General features: G+C 39.9%; 1 protein-coding gene across 1 annotated transcript in view; it reads right to left on the bottom strand.

Moving 5' to 3' along the window:
- Positions 1-20390, bottom strand: part of LOC117296974 — an 81252-nt gene that overhangs the window by 1764 nt on the left and 59098 nt on the right. Inside the window, exons 53-66 of the mRNA XM_033780076.1 lie at positions 18779-18926; positions 17111-17290; positions 16416-16618; positions 15271-15451; positions 12223-12827; positions 10560-10719; positions 8888-9096; positions 7193-7294; positions 5603-5758; positions 5082-5253; positions 3803-3976; positions 3061-3269; positions 1704-1884; positions 10-653 (exon numbers count right to left, since the gene is read on the bottom strand). Coding sequence (XP_033635967.1) covers positions 34-653; positions 1704-1884; positions 3061-3269; positions 3803-3976; positions 5082-5253; positions 5603-5758; positions 7193-7294; positions 8888-9096; positions 10560-10719; positions 12223-12827; positions 15271-15451; positions 16416-16618; positions 17111-17290; positions 18779-18926 — 3300 coding nt within the window. The 3' untranslated portion in view covers positions 10-33. The remainder of the gene's footprint in view (positions 1-9; positions 654-1703; positions 1885-3060; positions 3270-3802; positions 3977-5081; positions 5254-5602; positions 5759-7192; positions 7295-8887; positions 9097-10559; positions 10720-12222; positions 12828-15270; positions 15452-16415; positions 16619-17110; positions 17291-18778; positions 18927-20390) is intronic.

Here is a 20390-nt window from a genome sequence, read left to right as displayed (position 1 = left end):
GTGTCTTACCTATCCATATGGTAGCAATGCAATCTACTGTTTTTGTGGACTACACTTGTATGTGATCTCCATGTACTCATCTCCCTCGGCCCAAGGATTCCCGAACGTACCTGTGTCAGCTTGTACTAGGCAACTTTGTTTTGTATGACAAAGATCTCTTACTAATTCAAGAGCTGTGGCTGAAATTTGGTCTTCAGCGGGTAGGGCTTCCCCGTCTTTAAGGCAGTACCCATCATTGGCTAAGCGACCAAAGAAGAACTCTTCGATGAATATTTCTTGGCCGACATCGCAGAGAAGACTGACCGACTGACCCAAGCAGGCTCTGATGCTGGTTACAATGCTCGGCTCTTCTACGATCTCGTACACACAGGAGAATTCCACATGGAGATATTTGAAATCCTCAAAGCAAGGATCACCAAATTGTTTGATGAGGGCTTGAGGTATGCAGCTGTGTTTGTTCTGGCATAAAGCCTTCATCCTAGATATGCTGCTCTCCGCATTGCAGCTCTGATCGCCGCTAACTTCTAAGCATATTTCAGCTTGTTTTGGGTTGCCAAAGTGTGCATCAAGAATGTTGATGAATCTCTCGTCTTGACATTCAATCATTGCTTGTTGATGTTGAGGTATGACAAGAGTCTGCGGGAAAGGAATTTCTGTTGGGAAAGAAAACGTACAAAAACCATGGTACTGTGACTTGCAAAATGTTCTGCTTAAAGACATTGGACACCTTTGGTAATTGTTCAACAGACCAGAATTCTCACTTGGTGTATCAACATATGCAAAAAATAACAATTCTGTGAAAATTTTGACTCAACTGGTCATCAAAGTTGCAAGAGAATAATGAAAGAAAAAACACCCTTGTTGCACAAACTTGTTTGCTTTGAGATGCCAAATAAAACGCTTCAGCATGCCTGAAGCTTTTATTAGTTGAGTGAGAAATTACTGATACTTCAGAGGGAGCTGTTCTCACAGTTGTACTATGAACAGCTCTCCATTGCTCATTACCAAAGTATATTTGTTTGCTATCATTTATTTTGGGTAATTGCCATTAGTGTCCAGTGCCTTTATAGCTCTATGAAATTGGGTTTAGGGGTCGGTTTCACAAAGAGTTAGGACTAGTCCTAGGAGATATATGGCAAGTCCTAAGTTAGGAAGAGTAACTCGTCCTAACTCGAGATAAGATACGTCTTAAAGCCCGGTTCATACTTCCAGCAAATGCGAAGGCGAAGCGAATGTTGACATCACAAACTCGCAAGGAATAATTCGCAATTCAACTCTACTCAACTCACTTGTAAATGTTGCTACGAAAGGAAGGTTGTGACGTCAAATCTACGCCAAGTTCGCATCACATTTGCATGAAGTATGAATCAGGCTTTATTTTTTGTGAAATCCACCCCAGGGCTCAGTATTTATGTAAAGCAGAGGAAAAGAGTCCTACAATGGGCTAGGCACATAGCTTCCATGGTAGTCAGAGCTCAACAGGTCACGGCCATATTTCATAGAGCCGCTTAAAGTACAAAAAGTCACTAAGCACAAAATAAGTATGCTTACCGGAATAAGGTTACCGGCCAAAGTACCATGTCACATGTACCATTTATGACTGGTGTCTTGCTTCTTTTTGCTTGGCAGAAAATTGTTAAGCAAAATATCTTCTTTAAGTAGCACTATGAAATTGGGCCCAGACTTTAACTTTAAGTACAAACCTAAGCACTTTTTGGAAGCTGGATCTCTGAAGAACCCATCTTCGCACATGCATAATGTCTCCCCTTCCTTAGCTCCACAGAACTCATTTGCAGCACAACTGTATGTTTTGCAGTCTAGGTTGTTGTATCCATTACAAGAGCAGATAGTTAGGCAGTCTTTGGTGATGACACTTTCTCCTTGCTGTTAAAAAAGCAACAATAACACTCAATGTTACTTGGGTTTTTTTTACACATAATATGTGCGTTATACCCCTGTTCACACATCAACACCGCTTTTACTATGATGGAAGAAAGTGGACGAGAGCGTGTCCAATCGTGGGCCAAACGTTGGAGAATCTCCAAGGGCGTAGTTTGGTCTGAGTGGTACTGTCGGGGAGCTGCGTTCTCTCCCCACGCTTATTTTGAACATGTTCAAAATAAGCGTAGCCAGGTGGTAGCGTGGTAGCATCGTGGTAAGATCTCTGTGGTTGTAATAGACCCTTCCCATGAAATATGTTAATTGCACACAGCGCGTGCGCACTAACGTTTTGGTTGGCAAAATGAGGGAACATCGCGCTGTTTTGTACACGGCTAATGGATGCGTGGCGCAGACGCAATTGCGCGTCTGCTTAGTGCACAACTCTATGGCGTTTGCCAACCAACAGGGTCTGTACGCATGCGTGAATGTGATTAGCATATTTCATGGGAAGGGTCCATTAAAAAAGCACCATCGGCAACCATCTCGAAGTAGAAAACATCTCTGGGTGTAGTCTCCATTACTCATTACCAATAGTGTCCAGTGGTCCTTTAACCATTCATCCTTGCGTGAAACTTGACCTATTACTATTCCAAAACAGCTCTAATCACGGGGGAAACCTTGGTAGTCTAGCTGGTACGACACTGCTCTAGAATTGCAAGGGTCGTGGGTTCGAATCCCACCCGAGTAGTATGCCTCAAAGGGCTTTGGAGAGCACTGAGTAGTCAGTGCTTACACACATCGGTGTATGGGTAAACAAAAATATAAAACAATAATATTCTTTTTAACATCTATTATATATCCAACCCCGGGAGAACCCAACAGCAGATCGAGCAATATGGAGGCAACTGTTCCACAGAGGCTAGCTCAGGCAACAGCTAAGCGTCAGCAACGAAAGGAGAGGGAACGTGAAAGACATCTCCATGGTCCAACCCTCCCTATAACTACAACCTGTGACATCTGCCTGAGAGTATGTGGCTCACGGATCAGACTTTTGAGTCATCGACGGAGTCACCTTAGGCACCAGCTACCTCAACCCTAAATAATTTACTCTGTGGAGAGTATCTTTCTAGACATTGAGGGATTGCTTATTATTATTATCCAATACCGCTATTTACTTACCCTGTAATATTCTCCAGAAGCTTCATGTAGACACCCGCATTTCTCTATTGCGACACAATCTTTTCCTTCTTTTAGCTGACCAGTTGGACACACACAATTTTCCCTGTCGGCCAAGTTACATGTGAGAGCGGCAGTTGGGTTGGCACAGTTAGATGGGCACGCGGGGCTCTTTGGGCTATACACCATGTTCATGACCAGGCAATCAACAACTAAAGAAAAACAAAATTGATCATTTATTTCTCAATAATTTCCCATAGCTGTGTGGCACGTCATGGCAGGCCAAAGCTTGTGTATTGTCAGTAGCAGAGTGTGGATTTGAACCCTGGTCGCGACACTTGTCATTTTGTGCTTACTGCGCGATTTTTCTAAGGCGTTTCTATTCTAACTCCGGTCTTACAATGCTAGCATCCTTATTGAGCACAAATCCAATCATTCATGGGGAGACCGATCTTTCTCACATGCTGCCCCACGTCTATGGACGAATTGCCTGCACTAGTTAAAACATCTGTTTCTTTAACACAATTTAAAAAACAACTTAAAACACATCTGTTCAAGCAGGCATTTTTGAGTCAATAGTATGTCTTTTGTAATTTTGTATTATTTTGTAATTTGTATATTATTTTAATGTTATTGTTTGTATTTTAGGGGGGTCGAGTCTTAAAAAAAACGGATTTCCGATTAAAAACAAAGAAATCACACCCCTTAATGTTTATGGTCACAAGAGGGCAGGCTTTATACTCACAGCAGAAGTCAGCCCGCCTCCAGCTAATTGTGATTTGTTTATCAAGACACTCCTCAGCATAAAACTGATAGTCTTCACAGTAAGCCAGACCTTCAGGCATAGTGCACATATCTGTCATGCAGTTTTTGTAAGCTGTTGCGGGGTCCACAGTGCCGTGGCATTCCTGGAAGGGTCCTGCAAGAACAGGCAAAACAAAAATCAAGTCAGTTTTGAATAAGTGAATTTATACAAACATTCCCAAGTATTTCATAATGCAATATTTTTCAAGATGTTTATAACTGCCTAGGACTTTTTCAAATCTCAACATCGAGGTTTGGACGTTGTGGATCTTTACCAAAACTTTGAAAAGATTGCATTAAAGGGAAGGTACACGTTTGGTAATTGTCAAAGACCAGTCTTCTCACTTGGTGTATCCAAACATATGCATAAAATAACAAGCCTGTAAAAATTGGGGCTCAATCGGTCATCGAAGTTACGAGAAAATGTCGAAACAAAAGACACCCTTGTTAGACGAATTTGTGTGTTTCAGATAGGAATCAAAGACTTCTAGCTAGAAGTCTTTTATTATTTTAGTGAGAAAGTACCTCTTTCTCAAAAACAATGTTACTTCAGAGGGAGTCGTTTTCCACAATGTTGTATACTTTCCAACAGCTCTCCAATGCTCGTTACCAAGTCAGTTTTTAAGTTAATATTTGTTTTGAGTAATTACCAAACGTGTACCTTCCCTTTAAAGCAACCCTACACTTTCTCACCACCATCAAAAATACACTTGGATATGGACTGTGAACACAGGCATGCAACTGCCCGTTGAAAAAAAAAGAGGGAAATTTTCAAAGGCACAACGCCAAGTGCGGAGCGAGGCAGCCGAAACGCCACGGGACATGAGACCCACAATGGTACCCTAGAAAATGTTGAGGTTTATTACGCTCTAAGGTGCATTGTTAGCATGTACTAGGCTCATTTTACATTGTTGTAGTTGTACATTGTTAATGCCAGGCATATACATGTATTAGGCTATGTTTTTTTATTTTTTTAGCGCTTATCATTTTTTTTTCTCGCAGAAATTCCGCGGAAACGCGGAAGAGTTGCATGCCTGTGAACACTGACAAAAGTTTTATAAAAAGCAAAGAAAAACAGGGGGGCTACCTCTGTTTCTAATAGTATTGCTAAGGACGTCAGATACTTCAACGTATGATGATGCAGAATCCTAGCCATAGCCATAGCCGCTAATTCGGACATGGCCTAAGCCGGTTGTAATAAGACCCAGACAACACTTTACCTGATGCATCAATGAGCTGACTGCATACTTCTTGGGCTTTCCCTTTGACTGTTGCATCAGCGCAAGGTTCAGGTAGAACACAATCAACACAATCAACACATGGTTCTACACCCGCTACAACATTGGTGTCTTCGACATTCCACGACCTTCCAAACTTCTGTGGGTCATCGACCTAGAAATGCAATACAAACGAACAAACCAATTGATGATAATTATAATAATAATGGGCGGTTTGAATGTAAACATGGGTCACATCATCTATAAATACAGGGTACATGTATGATCCCAATAAGGGTATAAATAGAAATATTGTTTATGCAGTAGATGTTTGATTTCGAGATCTCAAAATTCTAAATCTGAGGTCTCGAAATCAAATTCCTGACAAAATTACTTCTTTCTCGAAGACTACATAACTTCAGAGGGAGCCGTTTCTCACAATTTGTATACTATCAACTTCTCCCCATTACTCCTAATCAAGAAAGTTTTTATGATAATAATTATTGAATGAATGGTTTCCTTACCAGCATTCCCATACGAGTGGTGAACTCATCTTCCTGGTCGCTATTGTAGTTTCCACAGAGACCTTCCACGTGGTTAAAGTAGTCTCCAGTTACATCAACCTCAACAAGATACCTACCATCCCAACGTATCACAATACCGGAATCCGTTGTAACCACCTGAACACAACAACAAATTCATAGTCTTTATCCCCGATGCAAAATTCCATCGAATCCCAACTAAATATACAGTGCTTTATAAAGCCATTGGACACTTTCGGAACAGAACAAAAATTTAAAGTTCACAGATTAACAAATAACTTACAGGGTTTACAGAAGGTAATGGTGAAAGACTTCTCTTGAAATATTATTCCATGAAATGCTTTACTTTTTGAGAAAACATTAAAACAATATCAATTCTCGATATCGAGATTTATTTCAAAATTTATTTCAAACACATGCCATGACACGGCGAAACCTGCGGAAACAAGGGTGGGTTTTCCCGTTATTTGCTCCTGACTCCGATGACCGATTGAGCCTAAATTTTCACAGGTTTGTTATTTTATATATATAAGTTGGGATACACGAAGTGTGGGTTTTGGACAAAACTGTTAACCGAAAGTGTTAAATGGCTTTAAATACATTGGTGTATATGGGTAAAACCAAAATTAATAATCTTTATCCCGATGCGAATTTCCAATCGAATCCCACCCAAGTAACATGCCTGTGATATTTGTTCACAGGACTCGGGAAAGTACTGAGTATACAGTGCTAACACACATCGGTGTATGGGTAAAACAAAAATTAATATTCTTTATCGCCAATTCAAATTTCCGTCCATTAAACATTTACACAAAATTTAAAATACATACATATTTTTTTTAAATGTAGGATAGTTCGACCTTAAAGGCAAAACTTTTTGTTTGTTTTAATCCTATACAAATGTAGATATTTACTTAACAATTTAACTAATCTGTAGACTTTGTTTTCTTATTCTGAAAGTCACATGGAAATTTGCTTGGTAATCCTGTTTAAATCAAGGCACAAATTTCATGCTAAGCAAATTGTTGTGCTTAGCAGCTCTATGAAATTGGGCCCAGAGCCATGAAGTTTGGCCCATGCAAAACTTTTTTTGTATAGTATAGTATAGTTTAGTGTACATAGATCATGTATAGAATCCTCTAATCTGATTGGTTACAAATGGAGTCATGGAAATAGCTATGCCCCCCTTTTTCTATCAATTTGACGTCATAGTGACTATGCCCGGTGACTATGCCCGCTCTGAAAATAACGCGACTATGATATGTATAATGTTAGACTAGCGTTCCGTGTCACAGCGCGACCTTTCTTCGCACAGACGACCTTTCACCGTATAGTCAGAGTGTTGTTGATTAGAAGAATCTTTATTCGGTATATAAAAGAAATATTGACTGCTTAATAATCGGGAAACAGTTAAAATTATAGGCCCTCGGTGATTTCAAAACCATGGCTTTGCCCTCAGCTTCGCTTCGGGCATAGTCATAGTTTTGACATCACCTTGGGCCTATAATTTTAACTGTGCCCCCCATATGCAGTCAATATTTCCATACTATGAGGTTATAGTGTGTTCCTTACCACATTGGGTGTATCAATGCTAACTGTTAACCCAGCTGTTGTGTACCCATTGGTTATGACATCATCAATGTAAGTCACTCCCATTTTGCGCAGTTTAATTACCTACATGGGAAAAAAAAATCATCAATGTTCAAAAAGAGATTATGAATGTCTTAATGCATGTACATGTAACAGACCAATAGGAGACTTTCCAACGCTAGGTGGCAGCAGACATACCGGGTAAATTTCCATTGTTTACGTAGTTCTGAACATGCGCATAATTCTGAGAAGATAGGATTTACCCGATAAGTCTGCTGCCCTCTATTGCCCAGAAAGTCTCCCATTGCATGAATTATGTTCAACACCAAAATTAATATTCTTTCTCCCGATGCAAATTTAACATCTATTATATATCGTTGCGGTACCTGCTGCCAAAAAATAGGGTTCAAAATGCCTCTAGCTACCGGGCAATCTCGGAAGTCTAGTTGGTAAGACACTGCTCTAGAATTGCAAGGGCTGTGGGTTCGAATCCCACCCGAGTAACATGCCTGTGATATTTTTTTCACAGGACTCGGGAAAGTACTGAGTATACAGTGCTTACATACATCGGTGTATGGGTAAAAACCAAAATTAATATTCTTTATCCCCGATGCAAATTAAACAACTATTATATAATGTTCAACATGATAACAGGTGTAGAATTTGGCCCTTTGACAATAGTCAGGCAATTTTATTGAGTACATAGTAAATGTACACGTAAATGGTAGAGGCTTTCACAAATTTTTTAAGCTATAGATCTTTTCAGCCCAACTTCACAGCCACAGTGTTTGCCGAACAAGGTTGAAAAACCATGGAAAGCCATAAATGCAAATCAAAAACAGATAGCTATAGTTTGTAGAAATGTTACACAAATATTCAAAATTATTTGAATTTTATTGGAAAAAATCATAACATATATTTCAGCCCATGAATCATTACAGAAAATGTTCAATTTGGTGACAATTATTTTTAACAAGATTGATTGTTTTGCTATTATTCCGCTGGCCATGCCAACAGACCTTATGCATTGACGTCATCCAGTGGAAAACGGTGACACACAATTGAAACGCACAGATTTGTACGCGCGGCGCACAGGATTGGCCAGTGAACAACCTCATTTTGACCTCTACGTGAGGGCGCCCTACCAAAATGACGTCATGTGCATAAGGTCTACTGGTGCACTTTGTTTATCAATAATAGAAAGATCTATAGACTAATCTGAGAGGAGGTATAATGGTAGGGGATTTAAAGGAACATTACAGAATCAGTAAGAACAAAAAATCGTGAAGATCACAGATTTACATAAAAAGAACCTACAGGTTCTAATGATGTTAATAGTTGAAAACATCCCTTGAAATATTTCTGTCTGAAGTGTCATATTTGATGAGAAATAAACAATCTAATTGCGCATTTGGAATTAATGGCTCAGTGAGCATTTTATTCTTTTTTTTTTAGCATCGATGTCATGCAAAATGTGTTATTGGTTTTTCCCTCTTTTCTCATGACCCAGATGGCCGATTGATCTCAAACTTCTCGAAGGTTTATCAGTTTATGTATGTGGTGGATTACATAACACTGCATTACACTGCTAGCAACTGTTTTGTTAGCAAAACACAATTCTGTAATGTTCCTTTAATCACCCCCGAATCTCCCCAACTCGTTGAGTATAAAACCTACATGGTTTTCATAGATGAAGTCCACTGCAACTGTAGATGACATAGATGGGTTCCTTCGAGCTTTCTCATTGGTCACACGAACTTCAAAATCCTTGACTTCCTTATCAGCATTTTTGACCAGGGTGTAAACGCATGGGCCCATGAAGTCATAGCGCACGTCGTCGAATGTAATGTAATGGGGATCACCAAGTGCTTTGCACGTTGCTTTACCTATAATCACACCACACATTATTACATAATAGAGTTAATGTTATAATTATTAAAACATTTGGGGTTGAAAGAAGATGGCTTCTGACTGACATCCCCGAACAAAGATAATGACAAAAAAGGGAGAGTACCAACATATATGGCTAGATAGCTCAAAGTTCCTGAAAAAAAATTGAATCTGAGAAGCGTTACTGACAGAAATATTTCTGAGATTGTGTATTCCAATTGCTGATTATTCTTCCTGCATGGACATAACAGCTTAAAGAGAAGGTAGACGTTTGGTAATTACTCAAAACAAATATTAACTTAAAAACTGACTTAGTAACGAGCATTGGAGAGCTGTTGATAGTATAAAACATTGTGAGAAACGGCTCCCTCTGAAGTAGTAAAGATTTTGAGAAAGAGGTAATTCCTCACTAAAATAATAAAAGACTTCTAGCTACATGTAGAAGCACACAAATTTGTCCAACAAGTGTGTTTTTTCTCTCATCATTTTCTCGCAAGTTCGATGACCAATTGAGCTCAAACTTTCACAGGCTTAGTATTTTATGCCTATGTTGGAATACACCAAGTGAGAAGACTTGTCTTTGACGATTACCAAACGTGTACCTTCCCTTTAGGATTGTCCACAATGAAGTGAAAACATCACAGGGCAGTTTAATGGTGTATATTTACAACTATTTTAGCATTAACTATTTTAACATCTCTTATATTTTAGCATTGAAACAAACATTGTGTTTCAATAAGCCATTTGCGAGTTACATTTGAATAATGTCTGGTGCAATGAGTTGCTTAGTCACAAGTTACCGCTTCACATTTGACTTCCTCAGACTATGGAGACAGTTGCTATGTCAAATGGTTCAGGCCAAGCCTTTGCAAAGCAACCTCTAGATGAGCAAACCCTGGTACCATTGAGCCATACAAATTCATTCAGAATCCTGTATGGGTGCTCACCGTCTCTTACGTAACTACGCAAAAGCTTGCCCCTAATCATGTGACATAGTAACTGTCTCTATAGTCTGAGGAATTCAAACTTAAGCGATAACTTGTGACCAAGCAAGTAATTGTACAAGATATTATTCAAATCTAACTCGCAAATGGCTTATTACCAAACATATACAATCTCAAATAATTTTGAGCATAAAAACTTACTTGGTTACAAGCAATGGAGAGCTGTTGATAGTATAAAACATTGTGAGAAACGGCTCCCTCTGAAGTAATGTAGTTTTCGAGAAACAAGTAATTTTCAACGGATTTGATTTCGAGATCTCAGATTTAGAATTTGAGGTCCCGAAATCAAGCATCTTTCGAACGCACACAACTTCGACAACCAATTGAGCTCAAATTTTCACAGGTTTGTTATTTTATGCATACATGTATGTTAAGATACACCAAGTGAGAAGACTGGTCTTTGACAATTACCAATAGTGTCCAGAGTCTTGAAAGACTTTTATGGGTATGCTTACCTATTTCACAGTGAGTGCCTGTGAAGCCTGGAAGACATTTGCAATTATATTTGGGTTCAATGCTGACGGATTCGCACTCGCCATTAATGCATGGGTTCGGATCGCATTTGTCATCTTCTAGTACTCTGGGATCTGGATTCTTTACACACTGGTACTGGACCTAAAACAACAATGACAACAAATATTATACATTTCAGGTACAATTTACATTTGGAAAATTATAAGATTAAATTTCTTAACCTTATCCTCCCAAATTCTATTAGGGTTTTATTGTGTTACTTATTTCATTACTGCCCTTCTTTATTGATGCAGCCTCCATACCATGGGCAGCGCACCGTATCGATACCTCTCGTCACTAACCCCTAGGAGGGATGTACTGTGAAACAACGGTGATTGGCTCATGAAATTGGTTATGCATTAGATGTCAAGTGCGCACATGTAGTTTTAAGATATTTGCACGTTCTTATTTGCACGCCCGCAGTTTTTATGACACAAACACATTTTTTTAAATAAAAAAAAATAAAAAAAATTCTTTAAGACGAAAGACATGCGTGCGCGCGTAGAAAAGATTGAATATAAAAATACGCTCATTTAAATAGCACATTTAAATTTGCAAATTCCAGGGGTTATGATTGAGCAAGGCATGCTGGGAAAAATATGGCGCTGCGGGATCAATCACCCCTGGGAATGAGGTTGTATAGAAAATACAGTGGCAAGATGAAACAGGTGACCACCACCTCTACAGAGCCATCCAATCACAGATGAAGGGGAGAGGTTGGGGTTCGTGGAAAGGAGAGAAGAGCAGGAAAACTGAACGAACGAAAGGAACAAAAAGAAAAGGCCTCTCCATACTGGCAGCTATAACACAACAGCGGTTGAAATCTATAGGATTTGAGGCATTGCATGGTGAGGTATCAACGTATATTTGGTTTGCGGTAACACCATGTGTGTATCTACTTGCCAGGTAGAGTTTGTTCTTAGAGAACTGTCTTGCTTTATTCTACTGCCGCGGAGTAGATAATCGGAGGTTCGGGAGACTTCTCAGTTCTGAAAAGAACTGTCCTGCTTTTTAACTATTACCAGGGCGGATGGTATAGAAAATAGACTGGACGACTACTTTAGCCTTATAGGATCGTAATAAACTGTACTGCCGCGGAGTCAGTTCTGAATTGGTCTCAACGTTTCGACTAGCTTGCTCTAGTCATCGTCAGGAGACTGAAGCGGTAAGAGAAGAGTGGGCTTAATAAATAAGCAGTAGAATAAAGCAAGACCGTTCTCTAAGAACAAACTCTACCTGGCAAGTAGATACACACATGGTGTTACCGCAAACCAAGTATACAGTTGAAATCTGTTTGACAAAATTCATGGTTGAGAAGAGCTACATGAGCTGTAGAGACGCACAACCATGAAAAAAATACAGCAAGGTATCTTGGAAAACCAAGTACAGTTAAAGGGACACGTGGATCGAGCTAGTTGCTCCATGAAAAGCGTTTGAAAACTGTTTGTTATAAAATGCATATTATTATATATTTTTATTTTTATTATTATTATTATTATTATTATTATTATTATTATTATTATTATTATTATTATTATTATTATTATTATTATTATTATTATTATTGTTATTATTAACATAAATCCAGTGTGTTGTTATGATTACCTTGGCATACTTCGAGACTGTCGGACATGAATCAGTTCCAAACAAGCCAGTATCAGACGTGATAGTGCACGTTTGTTTCCCATGACAAGCCTCTGATATCAATCGGAACGCTGATTTAAAGATGCAGTCTTCAGTGAGGGGCGTTGTGGATGTATCGTCTCCTGTTTCTGTGCACACAAAGTCTCCTTGTCCACGTCCATATGATGCCCTGATCACAGAGATCTTCAAAAATCCGCAATCAAGGTCTAGGGTATTCCCTTCACAGGATATGAGCTCTGTGTCTGCACGGACTGGGTAGGAGGCAATTTCCTCGCGGCATTGATACTTTACATACAATGATTTGCCATCCCTTCCCTGGTAATCACCAAAGATAGCATCATTGACAGTAAAAGAACACTTTTCTTGGTTGTGACATCTATCAAAGAGGATGAATGAGGCCGCATCTTGGGCCCCTGGGGTTGCGCCTTCAAGTGTCTCTGGGCAATCTGCAGTTGGGTAGGTTCCGTAATCAACCAGGAGAATCTCAATGCGCTCTGCGTTGGCAGTACAGTCAATAGTCAACAGCCCATTGTAGCAAACAGTCACATGTACTGGTTCAAGGATTTCTATCAAATGACAAAAATAAATAATAATAATAACGAAGTCTTATCTAGCGCACGTATCTACCAAACAAGGTACTCAAGTCGCTGAGTATATACAAACTTTCAGAAAGATGTGTGTTAGCATTGTATACTCAGTACTTCCCCGAGTCCTGTGAAAAAATAATATTTTCACATGACTCGGGGAAGTACTGAGTATACAATGCTAACACACATCGGTGTATGGGAAAAAAAAACCACCAAAATTAATATTCTTTATCCCGATGCAAATTTAACATCTGTTATGAGACCCAATTAGTTAGCACCTTATAATGGTTTACAAGGTGCTACGGTGCATACAGCAGCCACAGCCAGGAACACCGGGGCGAACCCCTTCTTTTTCGATAAGTGCACTGGGTTCTTTTACATGCGTTACACAACACATGGGACCAACGGCTTTACGTCCCATCCGAAGGACAAAGCAATGGTTAAGTGTCTTGCTTAAGGACAGAAGTGTCACGGCTTGGGATTCGAACCCACACTCTGCTGATCAGAAACACCAGAGTTTGAATTCGGTGATCTTAACCGCTCGGCCACGACACTTCCACAAATGCAGGTAATTAACACATGACCTATAATAATCATTATCTTCAAGTACGCGCTAATCCTCTAATCAGATTGGCAGATTGGAGTGGTGATAAAAACCTATATTGCACGGCTGATATCACTACCTGCGTCTTGTGTGTTCTATGTCACGCGCCAAGTTTGCTTAAAGGTAAGTACGATATCACATGCAAGCTCGTGGACATTTGTCCATATTCCACTCGCGCTTGTGTGATAACTTATATAGTTACAACAAGTAATTATATAGCTTATTTCACAAGTATCGTCTCAATGCGCTTAAGTGTCTAGTGTCTAGAGCCATGATAAAATTCCTGTAGTATTTCCAAGCTCCCTGGGGAGTATAGAGCAAGGTGCTCTAGTAGCTCCAATATTGAAGAGCAATCAAGCCGGCTTCCGTCTTGGTCGTTGTTGCACACAGCAGATACACATCCTTCAAAGGGTAATGGAGGAATTTATAGACTAACAACTTCCTCTGTCTGCCACTTTTGTTGACTTCAAGAAAGCATTTGACTCCATCAACAGAGCTGTCATGTTTTCCATATTACGTCACTATGGTATACCAAAAGCTGTGGTCAGTGCCATTCAAGCCCTGTGTGTGAATTCTCGAAGCGATGTAATGGTAGATGGAAATCTCTCAGAGTCTTTGATGTTTCCACTGGAGTTTTGCGGGGTGATGTACTTGCTCCTTTCATGTTCATCATAGTCGTTGACTACGTCCTAAAGAAAGCCACAGCTGGTGTGGAGTCAGGGGTCGATTTCACAAAGAGTTAGGCCTAGTCCTAAGAGATATCAAAAACATACAGCTAGTCCTAAGTTAGGACTAGTATCTCGTCCTAACTCAAGATAAGACTAGTCCTAACTCTTTGTGAAATCCACCCCTGGAGTAGTAACTCATCCCCGGCAGTCTAGGAGATATCTGGCAAAGCTGCTTATAATGACCATGACTTTGCTGACGACGACGTCGCCCTTCTCGAGTCCAGTTTATCACGGGCTCAGGAACAGTTATCTAGGACAGCCTCAGCAGCACAAGATATCGGGCTAGTAGTAGTTATCAGTGGACCCAAGACAGATATACATCACATCAAACTGTAACCCCCAACCTACACTCCAAGTATAGGACAGTCTAATCAAGCATGTGACTGATATCAGATATCTGGGATCTATGGTGGCAACCAGCGCAGCAGATCTAAAAAACGCAAGGCACTTGCTTGGACGGCTTTTTGGAAGTTGGAGCAGCTGTGGAGGAGCCCGTCCTTGCCCATTGCCACCAAAGTGAGGTTGTTCAACACCACGTGCATCACAGTTCTCCTCTACGGATGCCAGTCCTGGGTCGTCTCCCAAGACATGGAAAGTAAAATAAATGCCTTTGCTATCTCCTGCTAGCGCATTATGCTCGACATCAAGCGTACTGACCACGTCACCAATGCCACCATCTAGGCCTACTCTATGACTAGCTCAACTCCTCTTGTGGAGCGTGTAAGAAGCCGTCAGCTCAAGTTCCTTGGGCACGTACTTCGGATGTCAGATGATGAGCTCGTCAAGGTTTACACTCTATACACTTTTTTGATAAGGTTAACCAGGGATGGAATTGGGCTGGTCGTGTAACGGTTAGTGCGACAAATAGAAGACAACTGGTCGGAATTTTAAAAGTTATTATTCCTCCTAGGTGAAAGCCAATCACTGTGAATGCTGGAGTTCAACAATGAGTTATAAAAATAAAGGCTGAGCTTTTCAAGCCTGGTAAAGACTAGTGGAATTTTAAGCGACTGGCAGATTTTAGAATTGTAGATAAAGCACTATTTAACAACTAGTTATTACAACTGCTATTAGGAAAAAGGGAACATACCGTCGCAAATAAAAACTCCATCACCAGTCCATCCAGGGTTGCAGTGACAGCCTTTTGCACCCTTAACAACGGAGCATGTGGCCTGTTCATGGCACGCATCAATAGGGGTACACTCTGCCTCTTGTTCGTCGTTGCAAAAGCATGACTCACTGCAATCATCAGCCAGGAAAGTCTCACCTTTCTGCAATGTCAAGATCAATTTAATTAATTGTTTGGTCAGATTTTTCCCAAAATCATTAAAAATTTACTCCTAGTTAGCTTCTCTTGCGGTATATTATTTGATATCTGAAATAATGAAACGACCGGAATTCGAACCCAATGTCCGATGGCTTCCCCACTAGAACTTGAATTCGATGCTCTTAAAGGCAGTGGACACTATTGGTAATTACTCAAAATAATTATTAGCACAAAACCTTTCTTGGTGACGAGTAGTGGGGAGAGGTTGATGGTATAAAACATTGTGAGAAACAGCTCCCTCTGAAGTGACGTAGTTTTCGAGAGAGAAGTAATTTTCTATGAATTTGATTTTGAGACCTCAAGTTTAGAACTTGAGGTCTCGAAATCAAGCATCAGAAAGCACACAACTTCGTGTGACAAGGGTGTTTTTTCTTTCATTATTATCTCGCAACTTCTTTGACCGATTGAGCTCAAATTTTCACAGGTTTGTTATTTTATGCATATGTTGAGATACACCAAGTGAGAAGACTGGTCTTTGACATTTACCAATAGTGTCCACTGTCTTTAACCACTCGACCATGACTCTCTACGATGTACAGATGATTACCAAGGCCCCAGGACTAATGCTCATAATGGCAAGAACATGGCGTGTCATGGTCGAGCCATTAAGAGCACCGGATTCAAGCTCTGGTGTTTGATCAGCAGAGTGTGGGTTCGAATCCCGGTCGTGACACTTGCTACGTAAAATTGGAGAGGTAGTGCTTTCTGCTCTACCGACCAGGCTTTGGACTGATGATACCCAAGCCTACATGTACATCCGAGTGGACTGTAAAAGGGGTAACCCTGTTTCAGCTCTAGGAGTAGGTGGCAACCGCCTCTGGAAAAATAAACCAATTATAGCCCACACCTTGAAGTGGCCTTCAGGCCTTGTGTGTCTGGCGACTTGCATAAAAAAGAAAAACACATACCTTGAAGTATCTTCCATGGTAAGTGCAGCCGCATTCCGCTATTGGTACACAGCGATCTCCATCCTCCAGAAGCAAGTCCGGTGCACATACACACATGGGACCAATGGTTCCAGTGCAACTGTCCTGAGCTTGTGGATTTCCGCAGGTGTTGGGACACTCCGTTCCAATCTCAGTTGTCACCATCCCAACTGGGCATGGGTAATCTAGCATGAAAAAGAATATTTTTAAAAACTGAGTAATTTGTCCATGCTGTCTTAAAGGTTCTGGGTACTTTTGTAGGACAAAATAATAATAATAATAATAATTGTGGCTTCTTATATAGCGCACATGTCCATCACCCAGTGACGCTCCTGGCGCTGTAACATACAGTATTTCCTGCAAGATGTGGGACTACGTATCGACTAAGCATCGCCATAAGACACAATGTCCACAGATTTACTTTAAACTTTCACAGTTTGAAGATAATAATGGTAGAAAGCTTCCCTTATAAAATATTACATACTGAAGTGCTTTAGTTTTTGTGAAATGAGTTTCAAAACAAGTCACAAAAATTAATTTAGCATGTAAAGCGTGACATTGTTTTACTCATTTCTCGAAAAATACAATTTGAAACGAAAATGAATTAGTTCTTAAATTGGTCTCAACGTTTTGACTAGCTTGCTCTAGACATCATCAGAATGAAATATAACACTTACTGCAGAAACCTGGAGTTCTCCATATTCCTATTTGGATCTTCTTATCATTACAATCATCAGCGTAAACCTGGATGTCTTCACATAGATTCTCCATGTTGGGATATAACTTACAGAAATCAAACGTACACTCCTTATAGTAAGCATCCACTGAAATAATACCATGGCACATCGAGAAGGGGCCTGAGGAAGAAGACATCACCAAACCACAAATAATTAAATAATAATAGTAATAATAACCCGTTTTTATATGGCGCTTTTCACACCTGGAGGGCGTCCAAAAGCGCTTCACATTATTACCCCTGGTCACTGGGCCTTAATTCACTCCTTAAACCATCTCAGCTCCCTTGGGAGTATACAGCCTTGTGCAACAAATGCGCTACTCGGCTAAATCAACCACAAGAACCATCTCTGCCCTCACAGGTACCCATTATTTATTTAGTTTATGTTTTCTTGCATTGTTTTCCCAGATTCATCTTTTTGCTCTTGTCTAGGTTTGTCTGTTTTTGATACTGTTATGGACGGGCTGGCCTTTTCACCCATCCAGCCCAAGGGAATGAAACTCAAACAAAAGAATACTATTTAGACGTTTCTTCTTGAGCGTAGCCACATACAACTGGGTGTTTTGTTTAAAGGCAGTGGACACTATTGGTAACTACTCAAAATAATTATTGGCATAAAACCTTACTTGGTGATGAGTAATGGGGAGAGGTTGATGGTATAAAACATTGTGATTAACGGCTCCCTCTGAAGTGCCACAGTTTTCGAGAAAGAAGTAATTTCCCATGAATTTGATTTCAAGACCTCAGATTTAGAACTTGAGGTCTCGGAATCAACCATCTCAAAGCACACAGCTTCGTGTGACAAGGGTTATTTTTCTTTCATTAACATCTCACAACTTCGACGACCGACTGAGCTAAAATTTTCACAGGTTTGTTATTTTATGCATATGTGGAGGTACATCAACTGTGAAGGCTAGTCTTTGACAATTACCAATAGTGTCCACTGCCTTTAAACACAACTCAAATGAGAAAATACATTTGTGAACAGTAAACCAAAATACACTGTCGTTTCGGTGGCGCGCCCTAAAGAAACAGACCGCGAGTCGATGTTGAGTGGGTCTTACATACTGAACTTATTACATAACTTAAACATTAACAAGTGTCTTCTTGTGACACCGAGGACACACACCTCTTATGGTAATAGGGCTTTTTCATATGCAGCACCAACCCTCTGGAGTACTCTACCAATAGGCATCCGCACAGCTTCTTCATTAGACACATTTAAATTGCAACTAAAAACTTATTTGTTTCATAAGTCACTTTAATTGGGCACTCATTTGATCCTTTTCTTTGTATAAACTTCTTTGTTTCGGTTTCTTTTCCTCTCCAGCGCCTCGGATTAGTTTTCTAGATAGATGGCGCTATATAAATGCTTATTATTATTATTATTATTAGCCAGGTGCACTTAATCACCTTGGCCAGTGAGCCGTTAAACCACAGAGTTAGACCAGTCATGAATGTGGGCAGGGCGAACGTCATCATGGTACTTCCATTAGTGTTGGTGTTTTTGCAGTTTATGGTCAGGACCCGAATGGAACTAAGTATTAGTTATTGGCTTTTTGAGGCTATCCATGAATAATCTTTTTGTTTGTTTGGCCATGGCACTTACCATGAGGATTAATCAAGACATGACAAGCTTTCTGAGCTTCTTCAATGAGTTCGTTCTCTCGGCACTCGTCCTTCTCAATGCAATCTTGACATCCAATGCACAGTTCATCCACCCCCCAACTTTCTCCGAATTTGTTGATGTCCGTCGTCTGGATCAACATAAAAAGAAATGTTTCTTTAAATACGTTTTATTTAAAGGAACGTTACAGAATTGGTAAGAAACAAAATTCGTGAAAATACTTAAAACTTACACGGTCTAATAATGATGGTAGAAAACATCCCTTGAAATATTTCTGTCTGAAATGTTATATTTGATGAGAAATAAATAATCTAATTTTGCGTTTGGAGTTTATCACTGAGTGAGCGCTTTATTCATTTTTTGTTTTTTGGCATCGATGTCATGCAAAATATGTAATCGCTTTGTCACTATTTTCTTGCAACCAAGTGGCTGATCTATCTCAAACTTCTACAGGTTTGTCACTTAATGTATATGGTGGATTACATAAAGTGCTTACACTGCCAGCAACTGTTTTGTTAGCAAAACCAATTCTGTAATGTTTCTTTAAAGCCATTATACACTTTCGGTACAGAAACAAAAATTAAAAGTTCACAGATTTACAAAAAATTTACAGGGTTTACAGAAGGTAATGGTGAAAGACTTAACTTGAAATATTATTCCGTGAAATGCTTTACTTTTTGAAAAAAAACATTAAAACAATATCAATTCTCGATAGCGAGAATTACGGATTTATTTTAAACACATGTCATGACACGGCGAATCGTGGGAAAACAAGGATGGGTTTTTCCGTTACTTTCTCCCGACTCCGATGACCGATTGAGCCTAAATTTTCACAGGTTTGTTATTTTATATATAAGTTGTGATACACGAAGTGTGGGTCTTGGACAACACTGTTTACCAAAAGTGTCCAATGGCTTTAATGCCATTAAAGTAATAGTAATAATAATACTAAGAGGTTACATTCCCATGGCATCACTCAGCCAGACGGTGCACAGATGAGGGGTTTGGGTGAAGAGGAGAGTTACCAGTAACTTGGTGTACTCCAATCAGACCATGTCCGTCACGGCAAAAACAGCTTCATGAAAGTGGGCTCTAGTCCCTAATACTGTGTGTCTCAAAAAAACCTTTACACTTTTGAAAAAACATAGGATTGGAACTGCCTCTAGCTACCGGGCAACCTCGGTAGTCTAGTTGGTAAGACACTGCTCTAGAATTGCAAGGGTCGTGGGTTCGAATCCCACTCGAATAACATGCCTGTGATATTTTTTCACAGGACTCGGGAAGTACTGAGTATACAGTGCTAACGCACGTCGATGGGTAAAAACCAAAATTAATACTTTATCCCCGATGCCAATTTAACATCTCTTATATCGTTGCGGTACCCGCTGCCAAAACATAGGATTCGAACTGCCTCTAGCTAACGGGCAACCTCGGTAGTCTAGTTGGTAAGACACTGCTCTAGAATTGCAAGGGTCGTGGGTTCGAATCCCACCCGAGTAATATGCCTGTGATATTATTTCACAGTGTATGATTCTGGAGGAAAAGTTTTAGGTGTATGGATAGCTAATGGTCTCAACTTTCACATGACACCAAA

The sequence above is a fragment of the Asterias rubens genome, chromosome 11 (assembly GCF_902459465.1).
Source record: "Asterias rubens chromosome 11, eAstRub1.3, whole genome shotgun sequence".
Classification (NCBI taxonomy): Eukaryota; Metazoa; Echinodermata; class Asteroidea; order Forcipulatida; family Asteriidae; genus Asterias; species Asterias rubens.
This window is presented reverse-complemented; position numbering and strand designations above follow the sequence as displayed.